The 22,362-nt window shown below is 36.7% G+C and overlaps 1 protein-coding gene across 3 annotated transcripts in view; it reads left to right on the forward strand.

Annotated features, from left to right (window-relative positions):
- PPP3CA (protein phosphatase 3 catalytic subunit alpha) overlaps positions 1 to 22,362 on the forward strand; it is a 366,845-nt gene that overhangs the window by 301,446 nt on the left and 43,037 nt on the right. For all 3 annotated transcript variants that reach the window (XM_064285505.1, XM_010590472.3, XM_064285506.1), the window contains 2 exons: positions 15,123 to 15,248; positions 17,761 to 17,835. In XM_064285505.1, the coding sequence (XP_064141575.1) occupies positions 15,123 to 15,248; positions 17,761 to 17,835 (201 nt within the window). The remainder of the gene's footprint in view (positions 1 to 15,122; positions 15,249 to 17,760; positions 17,836 to 22,362) is intronic.

Genomic DNA, 22,362 nt, shown 5'->3' on the forward strand with positions numbered 1-22,362 from the left:
AGAAAAAACAAACCAAACCCATTGCTGTCGAGTCGATTCTGACTCACAGCGACCCTGTAGGACAGAGTAGAACTGCCCCATAGGTTTTCCAAGGGGCGCTTGGTAGATTCGAACTGCCAACCTTTTGGTTAGCAGCCGAGCTCTTAACCACTATGCCACCAGGGTTTCCAAAGACAAAAAGGGTGGTAGGAAATGAGAGTGGAAATTAGTCTGTGGAGCCAAGAAAAGCTTAACTGAGAAAGTGGCATTTAAGCAATCTCGTTAGGTGCCATTAAGTCAATTTTGACTCATAGCAACCCCATGTGACAGAGTAGAATGACCCCATAGTGTTTTCTAGGCTGTAATCTTTACAGGAGCAGATCACCAGGTCTTTCTCTTGTGGAGCCGTTGAGCGGGTTCCAACTGCCAACCTTTTAATTAGCAGCTGAGCACCTAATCATTGTGCTACCAGGGCTCCTTTAAGCAATCTATCCACTGCCATATAGTCGATTCCAACTCATAATGACCCTATAGGACAGAGGAGAACTGCCCCATAGAGTTTCCAAGGCTGTAAATCTTTATGGAAGCAGACTGCCACATCTTCCTCTTGCAGAGTGGCTGGTGGGTTCGAACTACTGACCATTTGGTTAGCAGCTGAGTGCTTTAACCACTGCGCCACCAGAGTAGAATCTCTCAGTATCAAGAAAGTACAGTGGCAGACAGGAACTGATTTAAACAATTCAGTTTGGCCAAAATGAACCTCTGGGAAAATGCATTTTAAAGCTTTGATTTAAAGATCTCAGTCCTCTCTCTCTTGATACCCCAGTGCTTTAAACAAATCTAGAGTAAATTACAGTAGGTTTCTATGTAGTGCCGGTTCTCTACAGTTCAGATGAGTTGTCAGTTGAGTGGGTGAGTGGATGGATAGATGAATATATGGACTTATATGTAGAGAAATGTAAACATATACACCGGAGATATTTAGCCTAGTTCTAGTAAAAGCTGTTGACTCACAGTAAAATAAATTTATTAAATCTAATTATTAAATCTAAATGGCAGCCCAGCTAATTTAGAAATCAAGACCAGAGATTAGCGTGACAACCAGAAAAAAATTCAATGTTAAAGTTAGTTAAGAGAGACAGAGAAAATCGGATTTAGAAGATGGACAAGAAAAACATTGTTTTCATAAACTCTGAGATGCAATAAAGCCAATCCTTTTTGATAGAAAAAAATGTACTGTGATCTCTTGGACTTTCAAACCAGGCAACTTGATAGAATTGCTTATAAAAAGCATTTCAGTTTTACCAAAATTTGACATTTCAATATCTTCAAATATTTTCCAGCCAAAAAGTAGGCATGGACTTCAGGTAATTTACGGTTTGGCCAGAAGAAGCCATTGTACGGTAGGATTAAATTCCTAATATGTTGAAATAAGGTAAGAATCTCATTGGAAGTCATGATGTGAGCAGACAGAAGCAGACTCAGGATGTCTCTGGTCAGCTTGCCTGTTCCCCTGACTGTAGCCATAGCGCTCAGTTGCTAGTGACACTGTCTACACAGTGAGAAGCTTACTCCATACCACACCACACTTCTCTCATTCTAGGAGCTTGTTTCACCATTCAGGAATAAATTTCATGAAATTGTACATATCTGATACCCTTCTAGTTCTGGAGCTGTATTCAGAGTCAACTAGCTCAGATTCTTCTCCTGGACAGAGAGAAGACTCAGTGCCCACACACCCCTGAGTAACATCTCTGCCCCTTTCTCTACAGCATTCCAACAACCTCACCTCCCCCCTGAGTTCAACCACATTTTACAGCAACGGTTTGTTTCTACAGGGTCTTAGCCCTGTCAAGTATTTTGACATAACTTTTAGCATTGACATAAACATTTTTAAAGCATAGGATAGAATGTGATTATTAGTTTCTTTACAGATTGGGTAAAATTAATCCAGAGGCTGCCCAGTGGTAACAGTTTTCCCAACCCTCGTTTTTTCATGCCGTCATCTCAAATCTAACGATCCTCTTCTAAAGGAACTTTTTGCCCCAAATTTTTCATCTGAGTATAGAAAATGTAAATATGTATTCATTGTGGCATTTTGTTATAGGTGCTAATAAATTGTCAGCGCCCTGGTGGTACAGTCGTTAAGAGCTCAGCTACTAACCAAAAGGTCAGCAGTTTGAATCCACCAGCCGCTCCTTGGAAACCCTGTGGAGCAGTTCTACTGTGTCCTGTAGGGTCACTATGAGTTGGAAGGGACTCAACAGCAATGGATTTGGGGGGTTAATAAGTTGTCTGCAAGGGTTTTTTTTTGTATGTGTATATTTTTTTTTTTCCAAAAGCACATTCTTTCATTCTTTTATTTAATATATACTTTCATACTTTAGCCTTATGAATATGGTAGAATTATACATACTAGAAAGATAACTTTAGCCTTATGAATATGGTAGAATTATACATACTAGAAAGATAACTTGTTTATAGTGATTATTAAACCTATTACAGTCAACCAAAAAATGGTATGGAATATAAGAACTAATGAAGGAGAAAGCAGAAACTATGAACTGTTAGTATTAACTCGTTTGTTATCAGTATGAGGTGGTGGAAAAAGGATTATATAGGTGTTTGAAACTGAAAAGAACTTGAGGTTAGGAGGTTTTGATTGGTTTCCAGAACAATCACTCCTCTGAGATGAACAGATAAAATTAACTGTAGGGAGGTTTCAGAAGAATGTTACCTTTCACTGCCTTTTATAGCTAGGACTCTTCAACATGTAGGATTATTCTGTGATTATAATTTCCATTTTTGTTATCATTATCCTTGTCACCTAGAGTGATGTAGCTTGATATATTCTCTTTAAACTTTTAGGTTGGTAATATATTTAATAAAGTTAACATATACTATTTGTTCTATTCCTACTAATTATGTATAATAATAGTAATAATAACAATAGCAATAAAAATACTTATTAAGCCCTTACCATGGGCCAAGCACTGCTCTAAGAGCATCCATGTGCAGTGAAACCTGTGAGAGCCAGAACTCTATGGGACTCCTTTGTTTTTCTACGTCTTCCAGGTTTTCCACCTTTGACAGGGTGCAGTCTTACCACTTTTCTGCCTCTCATTTTAGTGGAAAATAATTGAGTTTTCCTTTTCTGACAAGTGTCCACCTTGTATAGGTTGTGGCTTTTGCAGGCTTTATTGTACAAATGCATTTAATATTTCAGCATCCCTGTGAATTACACGGAAACCCCAGTGGCATAATGGTTAAGAACTGGGGCTGCTAAGCGAAAGCTCGGCAGTTTGAATTCACAAGGCACTCTTTGAAAACCATATGGGGCGGTTCTACTCTGTCCTATAGGGTTGCTATGAGTTGGAATCGACTTGACAGCAGTGGGTTTCGTTTTTTTTTTCTTTTTTTTTTTTTTTTACGAATTACATTACAATCTTGTTTTTATTGATAAAAAACTGGGGCACAGATGGGTTAGTTCCTTTTCCCAGGATTCCCTCAGCTAGTCTGTGGAAACACTGCCGTTGACACTCAGGCAAAGTGATTGCAGGGTTCACACACCGACCTCTGTCTGTGCTGTTCTGCCTCAGCCAGGTTATGTGAGAGGTTTTTTTTTCAATGCTATGCTTGCGCTGATCTGCTATTCAAGCCATGACTCTATTATGTTTAGGTGACTCAAACTATCCTTCAAGAAGAAAAGAAAAGCTTTTTAAATGAAGAGTCATTTGTTATCACTTTAAAATTACATGACTGTTGTATATCGAAATATATGCATTATTAAAAGACTGAAGTTAGGGTAACTTTTGTTCTAAAATAAGTAATTCATGTCTCCCTTTAAAAAATGCCCCTTAGAGCACTTTTATTTTGGCCTGCTTGTTCAGTTCCACAGTGAAAGTGTGATTGCTAGAGGCCACTTTCCAAACAGGTTTATTTTAGTCCAGTTGTCAGTTGGCTCACACTTAAACATTTCATTAATTGGAAGGAGGATCAAATAGGAAAAACCCATCAAGATTCAATATTTAGGAATAGGTTTCACTCTAAATTTTACTGGATTTCCTGGATACTGCAAACAGTTAACACGCTCAGCTGCTAACGCAAGGTTGAAAGTTTGAGCCTACCCAGAGGTGCTGTGCAAGAAAGGCCCAGTGACCTCCTTCTGAAAAATCAGCCGCTGAAAACCCTGTGGAGCACAGGTCTACGGTGATCACATGGGGTCGCCATGAGTCGAAACCAGCTGGACAACAACTGGTTTGATATGTTTTAATTGAATTAACCTACACATCATTTATCTTTGCTCTCTTAAAAGATTTCTTAATTTCTTAACCATCACCGCTAAATAATTATGAATTTAGTCAGTTAAGTAATTGTGGGACTTCAGCAAAGTAAATAATAATGCATGGCTTGAGGTAATCCTTTCTTTTCACAAAGATTTAGCCTATAGAATCACACAATTACAGATCTCAAAATTAAGCAACACCGTAAATTATGTAGCAAGGGCAGCATGTCACACAAAGCCAAGTCCTCTGTAGAGATTCACTGTTGAGTGCTGTTTTGCTGCCAGCTCCATTTCCTGACAACTTACACTGGACTGAAACCTATTCCTCTATAAATCTAATTCTCTATAAAGAATTTAACGGGGAAAAAAAACACAGTAGCAATGTACATAGTGTTAAAGATTTGAGTCAATGGATTGTTAGCTGCTGTTCATTATCTAGAAATTCTCAACCTGCAAGAGACTTGTGGACTTTACCCTGGCATTGTTAAAAAGTCTGCAGTGACATTACTTCTGTGGAAAATAATGTTGATATCAAGGGTAGAGACTTAATATTAACCTGGTGTCAAGGATATTTTGGAGATAGCAACCTAGAACCATTGCAAGCTACAGCTCAAGGCTTGATACCAAATACAAGCTTCAAGGTGAAAAGAGTGCTCTTTGATTACATGCAGATACTACCAGTTTTCCAGTTACCTCCCACCGGGGTACAGTTACCTTATTACACATTTGGATCAACTGAGTTGAATGAGAGCAAGAGATGGGCACGGTGTTTACTATGCCCATGCCGTTCTGCTACAGTAGCTCAAAGCTTCAGCGAAAGCTCTCTCTCTGCTTTCAGTCTAAACTTGCCTAAGCTTTGTTTTAACATTATGATAGTACAAACTGGAACTTCAAGGAATGCACCAACTGAAACTGGTAAGGAAATCATAACTGCGAGTATTTCTTGTTGACTTAGCAAAACTATTTAATGGAGGAAACTCAGTTCTCTGTGAGGTTGTAATATTAGAAATGATTCACAATGCTACACTGGACTTCACCTAATTCCAAGGATCAGATTTTGGCCCTCAATTCTCTGGATCTCAGTACTCAGATATGACACCTTAAGTGGAAATTATAAAATGGCGAACTCTTAAAAATAGCTAGCCCCTCCTTGAGGAATTTGAAACTGAGTCATAGGACTTTACATTTCTCAGGTGCCAAATATTTCGTCTGGTTGTATGTATTATCATGTGTATTAATCACATAAATTATTTACTTCTTGTTTAAATATAAAAATATTTACATATATTTATTTTATTTCTATATTATATATAATGTGTCTTTATACTTTGAAAATGGCACGGCAGGTATTATGGCTCTGTTTTCCAAGTTTGGAAACAAAAGCTCGGATAAGGAGAAATATTTACCAAGTTCACAAAGTTATTTTGTGACAGAGCCAGTATGATTTACACTCTATTTTACAGACTTCCTTATGATTTTAAAATAGTGTAGCCTCTGAGGCGACACATTACCTTTTTCCTAAATTCCTTAATGCTCCCTTAAGAACTGTCTTAGCTGTGATGAGTAGCTCTTAACATCTCCCAAGAGCTTCTTATTTTGAGCGCATGAGTGGTGGCTAGGGTATGACTCAGACAGCAGTCAAGGGGAGAAGGAGACCACTCCCCCAGCCCATGCTATACTCCCTGGAGGGAGAGTTTGTGTACACACTGCACGTATAGATGGCCTGTAATTTCCAACATCTTCAGAGCCAGGCTAAAACTGGTGTCACTGGCTTTTTCTACTTGCATTCCCAGCCTCAGTTGCATGTTACCTTTGCAAGGCAACTCCTGGTATTATTTTAAACAGTTTTGATCTCTAGATAAGACAAGAGCATATATATAGTTCTTCCCAACCCCCACAGTCCTAGGGATAAATGTGAGTATCATACCATTTTAGGGTCCACCTTTCTCTCATTCATAGAATTATAAGACAGAAATAGACCAAGAAACTAAGATGTAAATAAAAGAAACATGCTGGTATTATAGTAAACCAAATATATTCACAGAAAAAAAAAAACATAGCGCTTACATTTCTAAACAGTATCCTTAAGCCAATATTATAGTTTTAGTTAACTAAATGATAAAATGCATTAGTAGCACTCAAACATTCTGAATCTCTTAGAAATCCATCATCCAGTAGTCAAGGATATCCAAATTTGGAGATTCTATTTCCCCAGGTGTCAGGGTTTTCTCAGGATGTTTACCTGTAGTTCTTTCACTTTCAACTTTATAAATCTTAAATTATCTCTCTTGAAAGGCAGAAGCTCATTGTTCACCTACTTGGTGACTTGGTCAGGCAGAGAAAGGAAGGCTAGTGAGCCATGTTTTTAATCTTTCAATAAATGTAAATATGCTGCCCATCTCATAATGATAAGCAGTCACTAGAATATAGAGAAGAGTCTGCCTGACTTCTTGTTTTCGACCAGGAATAATCTGTTTCAACGCTAATCATTTCAGATAGTGTCATATCTTCTGTTGCTACAGATTTTCTAACCTTTTAATTCCTACTGCCTTTTTGGCAAGGAAACCCTGGTGGCATAGCTGTTAAGAGCTACAACTGCTAACCAAAAAGGTCAGCAGTTAAAATCCACCAGGCGCTCCTTGGAAACTCTATGGGGCAGTTCTACTTTGTCCTGCAGGGTCACTATGAGTTGGAATCGATGGCATCGGCTTTTTTTTTTTTTTTTTTTGGCACAGTGGCCATATAACGAGGAAGTATAGATGGTATAAACCAAATCAAATTGCCATTGAGTTGATTCCAACTCACAATGTCCCTGTGTGTAACAGAGTAGAACTGCTCCATAGGGTTTTCTTGGCCATAACCTTTCTGGAAGCAGATCACCAGGTCTTTCTTCTGCAGTGCTGCTAGGTGGGTTTGAACCATTAACCCTTAGGTTAGTAGTCCAGCATAAATTGTTTGTGCCATTTAGGGATTTTGTACAAGGTATAGAAGGTACATAAAGGGTGAGAAAGTAATTTCACTGACTGAGTAAAAAGAATGGAGCAAGGGCTAGAGGTGGGCATAAAAAGATTTTATGTAGTGTGTGTATGTATGTATGTGTGTGTGTAGAAAATTATTGTACCTGCTATTTGTATTTGTAAGTAATAAATTATTTCAAATTGAAATTCACCATTGCATGGAACTTACTGAGAATCTGCGTATGAAGAACCCTGTAATAGGTACTGAATTAAGCAGTTTAAACATTAAATTTCAAGAAAACCTTTGTTATTGTTGTTGTTGGTTGCCTTCAAGTCGATTCCAACTCATGGCAACCACATATGTGCAAAGTGAAACTGCTCCATAGAGTTCTCAAGGCTGTGACCTTTGGGAAGCATATCATCAAATGCCTCTGGGTGGGTTCACACTGCCAAGCTTTCAGCTAGTAGTCAAGCACTTAACTGTTTGTGCCAAAAAAGCCATACTGAAAATTTATTCAGTGACTTAAATTTAGAACTGTACTATTATGGTCCAGTTACCTAAAAATCGAAGACCTGAAATTCATCTCCGTGTGTGACTTGAACACTGACTTGGTGCCTCACACTATGAGCTATAGAGTAGAAGTGAGTTATAAGTCCAGTTCTTGTTCACAGAACAGAGGAACCATCATGAATCAGCAAATGTCCCTATACCTAGCTGACTAATAATAATAAAAAAGGAATCTTTTTAGAACAGAAGCTTTCAGGCAAGAACATGACATTGAGAAAAAAAAAAAAGTGAGAGAGAGGAGTCAGGAGTTAGAAGTCATTTCAGAAATGGAAGGAATTGTAGAGACTATTTGTAAATATACCACTACTGACTCATAGCGACCCTATAGGACAGAGTAGAACTGTTTTTTTGTAAATATATGCCTATATATTTATACATATATGTGGATTATACATATAATCCAAAATGAAAGGTCTGAAAATTGTACTCCCAAAAAGGGAATTTTTATGGGAAAATACAGATTTTAAAATATGTATAGCACCTCTCCCAGAATCAAAAAACCTTTTCATGCAGCATATCTGTATAATATTAATTGGCTGCCAAGGGAAATTATGAGTCTGGAGTACCTGGGTCCTACCTCAAGAATTTTATCCATCAAGCCATCATCCTTCTTCTGGGATGGTAGGACTTTGCCAAAAGAACACAATGATGCTAGTTCTTCTGCTTGGGCATCTGCGGGTGGAACAATTAGGAGAAAAAAAAATCCTGAATCTATTATGCAAATTCTTTTTTTTTTTTTTCTATTTCTGGATGGGCTGTGACTCTGGAATATCCGCATTTGGTTTTCTCTCCTCTCTGTTTCTCCTTTGTCCTACTATACCATCTTTTGAAAATGGGAGTGGTTGGCCAGTTAGAGATAAAAAGATGAAAGGGTGGAAGATGTTAGTTAGCAGAAGGATAACCCAAAGATAAAAAAGGGAAAAAAAGTCAAGTCGTTTCCATTCTTAGATCTCTCTTCTCCCAAATCCTAAAATAGGCCTGGTAATGGTAAGAATTCCCCAGGTATGTTGAGAACATCACTGTTCAGAATCTGAAGGTTTGGGGGAGAGGGAAGAAAGGAGCTTTGTATTTCTCTTGATATCCACTTGGGACATGCTGAACCCATGGTTTGGTGAGCTTGTCTATACCTCCTGTTAGCAATATTTTTATAATTTCTCTTAAATTAGAAGCTCTCTTTTGATATTTCTATTCTTGTCATTCACTGCCTCATCATCACCTCCCCTCGTGATGGCCATTGTAGAGAAGATGTTGAGAAAAAGTTATCAAGTTCTTTTGAAATGATGGTTTTTGTGTCTTAGAAAATTTGAATTTTTAGGTAACAGAGATACTTTTATTTTACAGTTTTAGAGATGACCTAGCAATTTAGTGCATGGTTTGGTAGACAGCAATGAATTAAAACCTAGGTTCCATTCCTTGAATTTCACCATATTTAGGAGTTCTAGTTGTGCAGCGGAAACCCTGGTGGTGTAGTGGTTAAGAGCTACAGCTATTAATGAAAAGGCTGGCAGTTTGAATCAACCACGTACTTCTTGGAAGCTGTATGGGGCAGTTCTACTCTGTCCTGTAGCGTCACTATGAGTTGAATCAACTCGATGGCAACCAGTCCGATCTGGTCTGGTCATTTGTGCCATGGTTAAGAGCTTGGCTGCTAACCACAAGGTTGGTGGTTTGAATCCACCAGTCCCTCCTTGGAAACCCTGTAAGGCAGTTCTACTCTGTCCTATAGGGTTGCTATGAGTTGGAATTAACTGGATGGCAATGAGTTTATTCTTTATTTATTCTTTACTTTTATTCTTTAGTTGCAATAGAAGAAAAAATAAGGGTCGAGTGCCCCTTCCCCATCTACAAAGTAGTAGCAGTTCCTTGATTATTGGTTTTACGTCTTCTACATAAGCATGCCTCTCAAGACAAGGTTCCACAGGTACAAAATAAACAGAAATTACTGGACCAAGTGATTGCATAACTCTAAGACTATAATTCTGAAATTAGGGAAGGAACTCACATCCTAGCTTCCAGATTCATGGGATTCATGTTATTTCCCTTATACCAAAATTTCTAGTCTTCACATTTGCATGTGCAACACAAGGGCATATGGTTCTGTGCTGTCTGATCTGCTCAGAATTACAGTTAATAACAAAAAGTCCATATTGTCAGTCTCTCTCCAGACCTTTGATACAATTGTTAAATGACATGAGGTTATGTGTAGTTGCCAGTGGCATAGAAGAGTTCCTTGATGGTAGGCTTTTGTTCTTTTTTTCTCTGTTTCTCAGACAAGGTCTCAGGAGGTGGTCTGGAGTGATTCTTGAAGTGAAACCATTTGTATTATTTATATTGCTCTGGAGATAAATGTCTTTCAAGTACTTCAGAGAAGAACACACTGTTAGGGCTCTGGTTGAGTTTTGTAATCCCCATGACAGTCAGAGGCAGGTGGCATGGGCAGGGGATGTGGGAGGTGGAAGATGAAACCTTCACTGTGAATTTCGTGACTGCAGATATTTGGGACTGTTTTAGGTTTTTTGTGTATTTTTGTCATATGTATTATTTACACAAAAACATCAAAATGCATGAGTTAACTTATTAATGTAAGGTTGAGAAGTATTTTTGCATGAATATTTTATGTTGAGGAAAAAGTGTACATGTTGGTGTGTTTGCATTTTTAAATTAGTTATTCTCTTTTTCAATCTAGAAAAAAAAATAAGCTAATATCCTATTAATAGCCTCTGGAATTACTGAGACTATTAATTGCATTAGTGATAAGGTCTTTGTTCCAGAACATTATTAACATCATTTGGGTCTGGAAGAGATCATATAAGTTACCTACTTAAGCCCACGTAGTAAACAGGTGAAGTATCTGAGACCTGGAGATGTTTACTGACCTTGTCGTGTGAATAATTAATCACAGAACCCGTTTAGTAGTCAGGACTCCTGGCCTTCCAGCTCACTGCTCATTTTGAAAAAGAATAAACATGGAAAGAGAAGGAATCTGTGTCCAGTGGTACACATTGCATAATTTATGCTGTTAAACCAAAGGAAAAAAAAAAAAAATTGCTACCAAGTCCGTTCCGACTCATAGTGACCCTGTAGGACAGAGTAGAACTTCCCCATAGGGTTTCCAAGGAGCGGCTAATGGATTCCAGCTGCTGACCTTTTGGTTAGCAGCCAAACGCTTAACCACTGTGCCACCAGGGCCCCAATTTGTGCTGTTAGGGAAAGTACATCATAAAGTACTAGAAAAACCTGGGACTTTAGATTCAGGTCAAAGCTGAAGTTTGGTACTTCCTAACTGTGACCTTGGAGCCCTGGTGGTGCAGTGGTTAAGCATTCAGCTGCTAACAAAAGGGTCAGCGGTTCAAATCTACCAGCTACTTCTTAGAAACCCTATAAAGCAGCTCTACTCTGTGCTATAGGGTCACTGTGAGTCAGAATCGACTCCATGGCAACGAGTTTTGTATTTAACTATGATCTTGTTAACTGCAAATAACTGAACCTCTCTCTGTTTGCTCATTTGTAAAATGTGAAGGATAAGAAATGTTTTTGAGGGATATTGTAAAGATTTGTGTTTATATTTCTAAAGAACTAAACGTGTGCCTCAGTAAAGGTAGCTACTATTAGAATATATCTTAAATATATTCTAAATATATATATAAATATATAATAAAAATAAAACCTGAAAACAGTTATTTGCTATTTTAGTAGGCACTCAAATAAATTGCATTGAGCCAATGTTGAATGAATAAATACTTCTATCAGCTACAAAGCATAACTTCTGTGCTTATCTATTAGACAATCCTTACCCTCACCTGTGAATTTGCATCATATTTTACTTAAATGTGTATTTGACAAAAGCTAAAACCTCTTTAATTATGAACAGCATGTTCAAAAGTTAAACTGGTATCACAGCTAAGCCTAGAATTCATTCCTTTATAATTTATGAGAGACAGCAGGGAATGGTGGAAGAGAATGGATTTGGTGTCAGGAAAAGCTGAATTTAAATACAGGTGAGCTCTGCCAGTTACTGGTTGCATGATGTTGGGCAAGTTATATCATTTTTCAACCTGAATTCCTTTGTCAGTAATATAAGGGCAGTCACACCTGCTTCTCAGATGTGTTGTTGGATTTAAATGGCGTATTATATAAAATCTATCCAGACCCAGCCTTTCCTTTCTTCCAGGGCACTGTTAGTCATAACACATATTTTCCTTCCTCCTGCGACACCAACCTAACGCTAATACAAAGCAGGGGGGATCCTAGAGAAGTGATTCTTAAAAAGACAACTTACAGCCAAAACCAAACGCACTGCCATCGAGTCGATTCCAACTCATAGCAACCCTATAGGACAGAGTAGAACTACTCCATATGGTTTCCAAGGAGCACGTGGTGGATTTGAACTGCCGACCTGCTGATTAGCAACCATAGCTCTTAACCACTTAACCACTACACCACCAGGGTTTCCAAAAGACAACTTGGAGCCTTTAAAAATTATTTTGAAGATATGTTGTGAATACACCATATTCAAAAGTAAAACTAAAGAAAAACAAACCTGTTACCATCAAGTCCATTCCAACCCTTAGCGACCTTATAGGACATAGTAGAACTGTCCCATAGGGCTTCCAACGCTGTAAATCTTTACGGAAGCAGACTGCCACATCTTTCTCCCATGGACAACTGGTGAGTTCAAACCACCGACCTTTTGGTTAGCAGCCAAGCGCTTAACCACTGTGCCACCAGGGCTCCTTGTATTCAAAAATAGAGAGCCCTTTTATCTGAAGTAATAGTAAGTGCTCAGGTAGCACTTAGCAGAGATGGAAGATACTTCACATTTCCAGTCCCGAAGTTCTCGGAAGTGTCAAGTTCTCGGAAGTGTCAGCTTCGTAATTTGCCAAGATTTTTTCACTTTGCATGTTTTGCATACCATATGAATGTATCCTTAGGCCAAACAATATAATGGCATAAATGATAGAATAATTTAAAGAAGAATAGGCTTACAAAAATATATGTAAGATATTTTTTCTACATTTCTTTTTCACAAAGTATCTGTGATATTTTATTCCCTGAAATCATGTTAGTCAGCCAGAAATACGATTCAAATCAAAGGCCGTAGCGTTCTCAAGTATGATTTTAGTTAACTGCAAGCTGCTGAAAACATCAACACATTGTTGGGCTGTAATATACATATTTTCCAAGTCACAGGAAACTATATCCTCCCAGTACTCTGCATTAATCAAACCCACCTAGAAGATTGTATTAGTCCTGGGCCACATTTTAATAGAGGTTTGGCTATTGAGCGCTCCTCCAGAAGAAGGCGGAGCAGGATGAGGAAAAGGCTCTAGAAACCATCTCATAAACAAGGTCAAAGGGATTAGGAGCACTTAGTTTGAAAAAGTAAGTGTAGGAGAAATAGCAAGATATATCACTGGGTAAGATGATACTGGAGACTCAAAGACCCATAGAGCCTGTTGGATGTTACTTATCCTCACCAGTAAAAACCAGTTGCTGTCAGTTTGATTCCAACTCCTGGCGACCCCATGTGTATACCAGGGTAGAACTGTGCTCCATAGGGTTTTCATAGCTGGGTTTTTTTTTTTTTTTTTTTGAAGTAGATCACCAGGCTTTTCTTCTGAGGCACAGCTGGATAGATTCAGACCTCCAACTATTTGGTTAGCAGCCAAGCACATTAACCATTTGTACCACCCAGGGCCTCCACTTTTCCTTAGAAACCTTTCAATCTAGTGGAAGAAGTAAGACACACGTAAAGTAGCTATTAGCAAAATTTAATAATAAATGCAGTATGAAGGTATAAGTCAAGAGCTTTTGAAATTCAGAGGAAAGAGAAATTATATCCATGTGAATAATCAGAAAAGGCTTCTCTGAGGGGATAATGTTTGAGCTGGGCACCAAAGGATGGGAAAGATTTGGACATTCAGAGGTTTCTGAAAGAACATTCTAGATGGAAGAGCAAATACAGAGTTACGAAAATAATGATATGCTAAGCACATCATGAAGTAAGAAATTCTGCATAATGTAAAAGCTCAAACCCCAATAAACACTAACTCTCAATAAATAGATTTTTAAAGGCTATCCTATTATCTTGGATCACATGCTACAATATACCCTTACATAAGTTCAACCTAAAAGTAATTAAATACGGATTTATATATATATGTATATACACACACACACATATTTTAAACCTCTAAACATAAGTTTTAAACCTCTAAATGTAAGAAAAGCCCACCTGACATCATCTAGGATCTATTCATTAATCTCCACTTATATAATACTATCATGACATGGTAGGATAACAAAAGTGAAATCTTGCAAAAACTCAGGAGGTACAATATAAAGGTATTGTTTTCAAATATTTTAAAAGCTACTGTTTAGAAACACAAGTATACTTGTTCTCTATTTTTTCAGAAGTCAGAACTAGGATCAGTGAGTGGAAATTACATAAAGGCAGGTTTAAACTGAACTTGAGAATCTCCTACAACTTAAAATTGTCCACAGAAGGGGTAACTCCCATAAAGCGGGTGGTGGCTTTTCCATCATTGGGGAGTACTCACGGAGGCCTGCTAAACCTTTATCAGGATTCCTGTAGAATGCGTTTCAGAATCTAATGAGAAATGAGACTAGCTATGCTCTTAGGATCTTTCCTACTGTAATGTTCCATGTGAATGTATATCTAACCTACTGACACCACACAAAGCAGGTGAAGCATACAGATTCGTTTTCTGGGTCAATGCATCCTTTTTAGAAGTCAAGGGTAGAGTCAGATGCCACCATATTATTTTACGTGGAATTCAACCCAAACTCATTACTTTATTAAGTCAAGAAAGCTGTAAGTTAAACTACTTTGTACAACTGTTGTGGATTCTACTGGAAAGGAGGTGTGCTTAAAAAAAAAAAAAATGAAATAAAATCAGCTCAAATATTTGAGATTGCTAAATCATGTCAAACTAACTTAGCTGTGCAACTTTTACTGGTGTCGTTGAATATTAAATAAGACTAAAATGTTCTTGGCTACAAAAAGAGCTTGATTCAATTTGTGACAGACATTTAATTAACTATTTTATGTAAATATTCACCAAATTGTAATGCTGTCTCAATATTTAGTATTCATATATTGTGCAATTACTTATTACAGTGAAGTTATAAGTCCACAGATAATATAAACATACAGGGCTAATTAGGCTGTTTGGCTGTTTGCCTTCAAGTTCTGGACCTTAAGTCAAATAGTTGAATTTGTTAACAGTTCAAGCCTATGTAGAAGCAGGAATATGTGTGTATATATACCATGAATATATGCTGTGAAATTCCTTCTTTTTGTTGTTTTCAGCTGCAGTATTGAAGTATGAGAATAATGTTATGAACATCAGGCAATTCAACTGTTCTCCTCATCCATACTGGCTTCCAAACTTCATGGATGTTTTCACTTGGTCCCTGCCATTTGTTGGAGAGAAAGGTATGTTGTGGAATCCTGAAATGTTCTTAATAAAATGTGATAGGAAGGAAGGAAAGGGTTTGACTGTAAAATGTTCAGAAAGAGAAACATTTTAGCCTAACCAATAAAACTCACAAGTTACACCAGGAGAGAAGTGATTTGAAAGTGTATTGGTATATATCCTGTTAACAGGATCCAATGAATGAATTAAAGGGGAAACAAAAGAAACGAGAAATATTAGCAGAATTTATAAATCTCAGTAGAGTAATATAACCCTATTAAAAATAACAGAAATATGGTTTTAACTGGCTTCAAGCTATACTGGCTACCTATTTTCCTTACCACTTTGTGCTGTAATTCAAAAAAGCTGTTTTAGTTTACAAGTTACCTATCAAATGAAAAGCTTAGGGTGATCAGGCTTTCCTCGAATTTCAGACATGAATAATAATCATTGTAAGACAGTGATGTACGGCTACAATATTATGAAGGGCAACATGCACAACGAAAAGTATAGTTCATTGAAAATGTAGTGGGCTTTGTTGAATTGCAAAATGTTTTATTATATGTATATATATATTTACCATAATAAAAAAATGTATAGTGAGCATTAGTGTGTTACAAGGTGCAGAACAATGAAACAACTTTACATATAAAAAGCTGTCAATTAATTTGCCCCGTTTTTTTCAGAAGATTTGGCCTTTTATTTCTTTCTTTGCATCCTCCTTCCCTCCCTTTGTTTCTCCTTCCTTTATCCTTTCCTTTCTTCCTCCCTCCCTTCTTCCCTCCCTCCCTCCCTCAGTTCCTTCCTCCTTTTCTCCCTCTCTTCTTTCCTTCTCCCTTTGTTTTGTTTTCATATTTTGAATGAAACCTCAACAACAATTTGAAAGGAAGGTCTGCACCCAGTGAGCCTGAGCGTTTAGTTCAGGATCCTCATGGTAGTAGACTACATCACTCCTCGTGCATCACCTCACACATTGCATGAGAAGATGAATGGGCCTTGTAATATAGTTTCCACATATTTCAGAAAAATGAAGATTTGTTCTATGGGAAAATTTTAGAGAAAAGCCATGTATTTTTTCTGAAACCCTACAATATATGTGTGTGTGTGTGTTTTTCTGTCAATGCCCTAAAATGATTACACCAGGGAGTTATGCATTGTCAGTGAAGAAGTTCCTTTGAGTACCAAACTGAGTCACAAGTAGATTGTAATAGTGAGTGATAATGTTCCCGGTACTATTCCATGTCCCCAGTTTCTTGCACTGATCAAACTGCAGTACATGTTGGTGCCATCTCCTGGCTTCTCTGAAACAAAAATCAGTAAATTCTAACAACTTCTGGGTACCCTTGGAAAACCATTTAGTTGGGTTTTTCCCATCACTTATTCATGTTTTGAAGATCTGTTATAAAAGAACCCATTCATATATTGGTATACATACATCTCAGAGCCCTAATGGCACAGTGGTTAAGACTTCAGCTGCTAACCAAAAGGTCAGAGTTCGAATCCACCCGATGCTCCTAGGAAACCCTATGGGGTGGTTCTACTCTGTCCCATAGGGTCGCTATGAGTCGAAATCGATTTGACTATAACAGGTTGTTTTTGTCGCTTATGCATACATAATTCGGTTTTGATAATTAAACTAAAACTCAGGAATAATGCTAACTCCACTGAAATTTTATTCTTTATCATATATTTTAAATTCTAGAAGGACATTTGTTTAAAAATACCACATTAAGAAATAGCTCTTGAAGAAGAAAGACATAATGGGCGACTTTCTTTTCACATTGCTGAGACCTAACCTATTTCAAAAACTGCTAATGTAAATAAACATGCATCTTAGTGTAAAAGTAATGCAGTACTAATTTTCTCCATACAACCCTTTTATATAATTCTATTGTTAATCTATTTACTTAACTAAACTTCTGATTTAGATTTAAACTTTATTTTTAATTGCTTTTTGAAAATCAAATTTAATGATGTTTCTATCAATATATTCATTTTTTAATCAGTATGCTTAAACTGTTTCAAATGTATTAGTTCGTCAATCAAAAATCTTTATTAAACACAAAACCATGTGCCTGTCACTGTACTGAGCACTCTAGGAAGTTAAAAAAAAAATCCAGCTTTTACTTAATCCCTGCTGAACAGAAGTTTGCAATCTGTTTGATCTAGATATAATGTTGTCATTGTGCAAATAAGTATTCAAAAATAACCATTTTTTTCTCATAGATTTAGAGTGTATTCACACTGACATATTTAATTTGTGCCTTGCTTTTTGACCTATAGCTAGTAAATGCTACCATTAGATTTAGTACTAAATATGAACTAATAATTTTAAAAACATGAAGTCTACATAGAGTCACAAAGGCTGTTATCTCTTATGATTTGGATTTTATTGCCTTGTAGGGGACTCTGTATATTAACTAGATTTGTTATTGTTAAGTTTGCTCATTAAGAACTTCTGAGTAACAAGGTTGTAACAGAAAATCTGTTGCTATTTGTTTCTTCTCTCTCTTTTTTCCTTTCCTTCTCTAGTGACGGAGATGCTGGTAAACGTCCTCAATATCTGCTCAGATGATGAACTAGGGTCAGAAGAAGATGGATTTGATGGTAAGAGGCTTGAGCCTTGTGTTATTCTATTTGCCACATAATTACTTGACATCTCATTGTTAACCCCGATGGTGATATTCTAAGATTTCAGTCATGTTTCAATTATATTATTGAGTATGAAAACGATCTCTTGTTTTTTTCTTGCTTTTAAAATTTTTTAACAGAATAAGAAAAAATTTTCCCATTGCTTTGAAAACATTGTTGAAGTAGTAAATTTTTTAATAACTATCTTTCAGATTTTTTTTTAAGTGAAGTATTCTGGCTCTTTAATAAAAGAAATAATCCTTTATTATCTAGCAAATGTTACAATTTACTGGACAACTTTAAAAAGTGCCTTTTAGTGGGATTGCTCCCCATCAGTTATTCAAATTGTGCTGTCTGTGATAAAAGAAAACATTTGTATATTGATATATTAGTATTCAAGGAGCTCTGGTGGCACAGTGGTTAAGTATTCGGCTGTTAACCGAAAGGTCAGTGGTTCAAATCCATCAGGAGCTCTGCAGGAGAAAGATGTGGCAGTCTGCTTGCATGAAGATGACAGCCTTGGAAACCATATGGGACAGTTCTACTCTGTCCTGTAGGGTTGGTAAAAACTGCACTGAGGTAAATAAAAAGAGAATGTGTCCCTTTCAGAGAATTAGTATCAAAACAGCATGATTTAAGATTTACTTAATACAGGTCATATCTCTAAGTGCAAATTACCTAATGGTGCAGACAAAAATAAAGCAGAAATGTTCATATGCTTATATAGAGCCTGTATACTTAGATAAATTTAAGAGTATAATTTATTCATACCTCCTCAATTTTCTCTTTTCTGTAACTTCTTTTGCCTTCATTAATTGCATAAACTCCCTTTGACTCATCTCACATTCCAAGGCAATGTAGCCTATAGGGAAGATGAGAGAACGGAGGTTTAAAAGAAATAATAAACTTTTTACTGGGTTAAGAACAGTTGTAAAAACCTATGCAAGTGTATTGATACATTTCATATGCAGAAGATTGGTGTACATTTTGTGCTTCATCTAATATTCTAAATGTTTCATATGTTCTAGCCACAGTTAGCTACTGTTAAGTTTTCCCAGGATAAGGATATCATTTAAAAGACAATATTTTCATAATGACAGAGACTTTTTTCCTAAAGAACATCTAACCAGATAGAATCTGAATCTTAAAAGTCAGCAAACAATTTTTACTAGATGCCTTTCACTGTGTTACTTTTACTCCCTGAAAGAAAGATTATTCAGTATCAATATAGTTATACTCCCCCGGTAACAAAAGCTCCATTTTAACAATCAGTTGGCCAATGTATATGATATGCACAATGTAATAAAAATATATAGAATAAGAAGTAGACCTACATATGTTTGTAATTTTATATTAATTCATTCACTCAACAAATACATATTGAGTACCTACTATGTTCTAAGTACTGCAGCCAAAAAATGCCTACACACTCAATGGTACAGGTAATTCCTGCATAGTTAAATATTGCCAAGACTAACTCGGTGTTTACTTCCCTTCTAGTGAGCTTTCTTCACCCACCCTCTCAGTTACTGACTTGAAAGGATTTATTTTGTGACTTACTCTGCTTTAAAATAATGAGTTCCAGTTACAGGAGTACATGTCGTTTCTTTATTATTGTTGTAAAAATATGTAACACAACATTTCCCAATTAAAATTTTTTCACATGTACAGTTTTGTGACTGATTACATTAATTATGTTGTGCAACCATCACCAATACCCATTGCCAAATTTTCCATCGCCCTAAACAGAAACTCAAGGAAGCACATGTCCTTTTACAGGCACTTGGAAGAAGTTTTCTTTTTAAGGAGACTGATAAAATCTCACCGTACCACCCGTAAGTCTTAGGTCAGTCCTGAAGAGAAATGGAATTTTGCCCTACCCAGAGCGAAGTTTTGTTGTGTTAAAATTATAGTTGTATCTGAGAAGACAAAAGTCTTCTGGCTCACCCAGGCTCCTGCCAGGTAGGGTAGAATTCAAACCATGTCATAAATCTCTCCTGGTTAGCTTTTGCCTTACAAGTAAAGGAATTTGATAGCTAATCTAGAAGAATATTGCTGTTTTAAATTTGCCTGTGGTTCTTTTATGTTGAAAATAAAATATAAAACTTGTGCTATCTTGTAAAGTTTGGAAGCAGTTTAATGCCAATGAATACGTTTTGAGGATCTAATTTATATGTATTGGTCTTTGTTTCCTGTTTCCACTTCTGATTTTGGATGATAAAATGACAGTCTGGTTTCAATTTAGATTGTTACTCACCAGAACATTTCAGAGAAGGACGAAATCCAAGTAGATGTATCTTGGATTTAGTTAATCCTCATTAGTGAAGAAGACTCATTGCAATGCAAGAATTAGTAAGTGATACCAAAGTAGGTTGAAAAGCTAACAAAAGTCAAGCAAACTTCATCACAAAGGTTTCTTTATTGTTGAATATCATAATAATGAAGGATGGAATAACAAGTAAGCATTAGAGACCTAATGACAGTATCATGAATTAGGGATATTTATTTGGGTCTTTTTTTTTTCAGGTCCTGAAATCATAGACTCTGAGATCACTTTCTTTTTTTTTTAAAAAATAAATTACTTTGGAGGCTATGATATGTGATAAGCCTGGGTAACAAGAGAGTTGTGAAGGTGAAACTGAAATCCTGTAGAATAAAAAGGAAAGAAAAATAAAATAATAAAACCAATACATTTCAAGCCAAATATAGTTTCAGGCTGCACTGGAAAAACTTAGTATTAAATTAGAATTTATGTCTCTGCTTTCATCTAGAGAGCAAACCACATGGTAGAACTCTTACTCTTTATTCACATTTTTGCCTTATCCTAATGTTAACCACAGGCAAGTCACTGAATAAGGGATCAGAGCAGATTTTTGCATGCCTCTGTGAAACCTTCTAAATTGTATACGAGAAAATTATCTCCCATCATCTGTTTTGAATTATTAGATAATTTTTCAATCTCATACCATAGGTTCCAGGGTGTTTTCTTACTTCTTCCTGTGTAGCTTTAAAAAGTCAGACAGAACCTTTCAAACTGCAAAGTTGGGAACTAATGAGTAACATTTTACTAGTCCTTAAGGAATACCTCTGCAAGGATTTGATTATATTATTTTCTACCAAAATTGTATTTATTTGCCATGATGAATATTTGACAAGATCTAGCAAAAAGCATTTGACACTAATAACTCTTTTGCAAAAATGCTTTGGGACCCTAAATATAAGGAATTACCCTCAAGCCAAGTAATTATTTTCAGCACCAAACCAACTATTTTAAATGTGATTGGTTCTGAGGCTGTGTACAACCAAAAACCTCACGGTATTTGCTTCCTTGGTTTGGAGGTTTAAGGTCATGATTTCATGGGACATCCCAGCTAATTGGCCTAATAACATGTTTAGTGCTTCTTTTCTACCTCCTAGTTTGTTGCGTAGTGCCTGGGGTCTTAAAAGCTTGCAAGCAGCTATACAAGGCATGACAATTGGTCTCTATTCACCTGGAGCAACAGAGGAAGAAGGAGAGTCAGGAATAGCAGGAGGATATGGAACATGTGGCTAATTGCTTCCATGAACAGCTACCTCTTTTGTGATGAGACCAGAACTGAATGGTGCCCAGCTACCATTACTGAACATTTTGATCAAAGATCCTGTAGAAGAATCCTGATCAAAAGGGGGAAAATGCAGAACAGAATTTCAAATTCTCATGGACTCCAGACTTTCTGGAGCCATGGAGGCTGGATGAACTCCTGAAACTATTGCCCTGAGTTAATCTTTAAAACTGAAGCCAAAAAATATCCCCTGAAATCTTTTTTAAACCAAAAATAGTTTAACTAAACTAGTAAAAAAAAAAGTCTGCCTTGAGCATTATGCTCTTTTGAGAACTATCTGTGTGGGATCAAAGTGACAATAGCTACGCAAAAGATTAGATAGGAACCTTAGAAGGCAGCCAGTTTATGTTAATGGGGGAGGAACAACCCAGAAAAGGCAGGTGAGAATGGTTCCCCAACTCACAGAATGTTATTGATGTCACGGAATTGTACATGTGGAAACGGGTTGAATTGGTGTATGTTTTGCTGTGTATATTCTCAACAATGACAAAATAAATTAAAAAAAAAAACTAAAAGGAGTGATTGAATTAAGCTAGCAAATTTTATCTGAGAAAGTCCCCACTGCTTAATGTGTATGGCAGCACGTATACCAAGAACAGTTAGCTCAGATGTCCTCTTGCGACTATACTAATTGTTATTCTAAGCAAACCGTTTTAGCATCTTACGTTTCAGCTTCCCAATCTGAAAAAGAAATATTGTGTGTTCTATTATAATCTGGCAGTTGGGAGGGGGGTATTAAATTTTAATTAAAGTATATAAAAGTTTAGATAGAACAAAAAAAGAGATCTGAGAAGCACAAAAAACCAAACCAAATCCACTGCTGTCGAGTCGATTCTGACTCATAGCAACCCTATAGGACACAGTAGAACTGCCCCATAGAGTTTCCAAGAAGTGCCTGGTG

The sequence above is a fragment of the Loxodonta africana genome, chromosome 5, assembly GCF_030014295.1.
Source record: "Loxodonta africana isolate mLoxAfr1 chromosome 5, mLoxAfr1.hap2, whole genome shotgun sequence".
In the NCBI taxonomy this organism is placed as follows: Eukaryota; Metazoa; Chordata; class Mammalia; order Proboscidea; family Elephantidae; genus Loxodonta; species Loxodonta africana.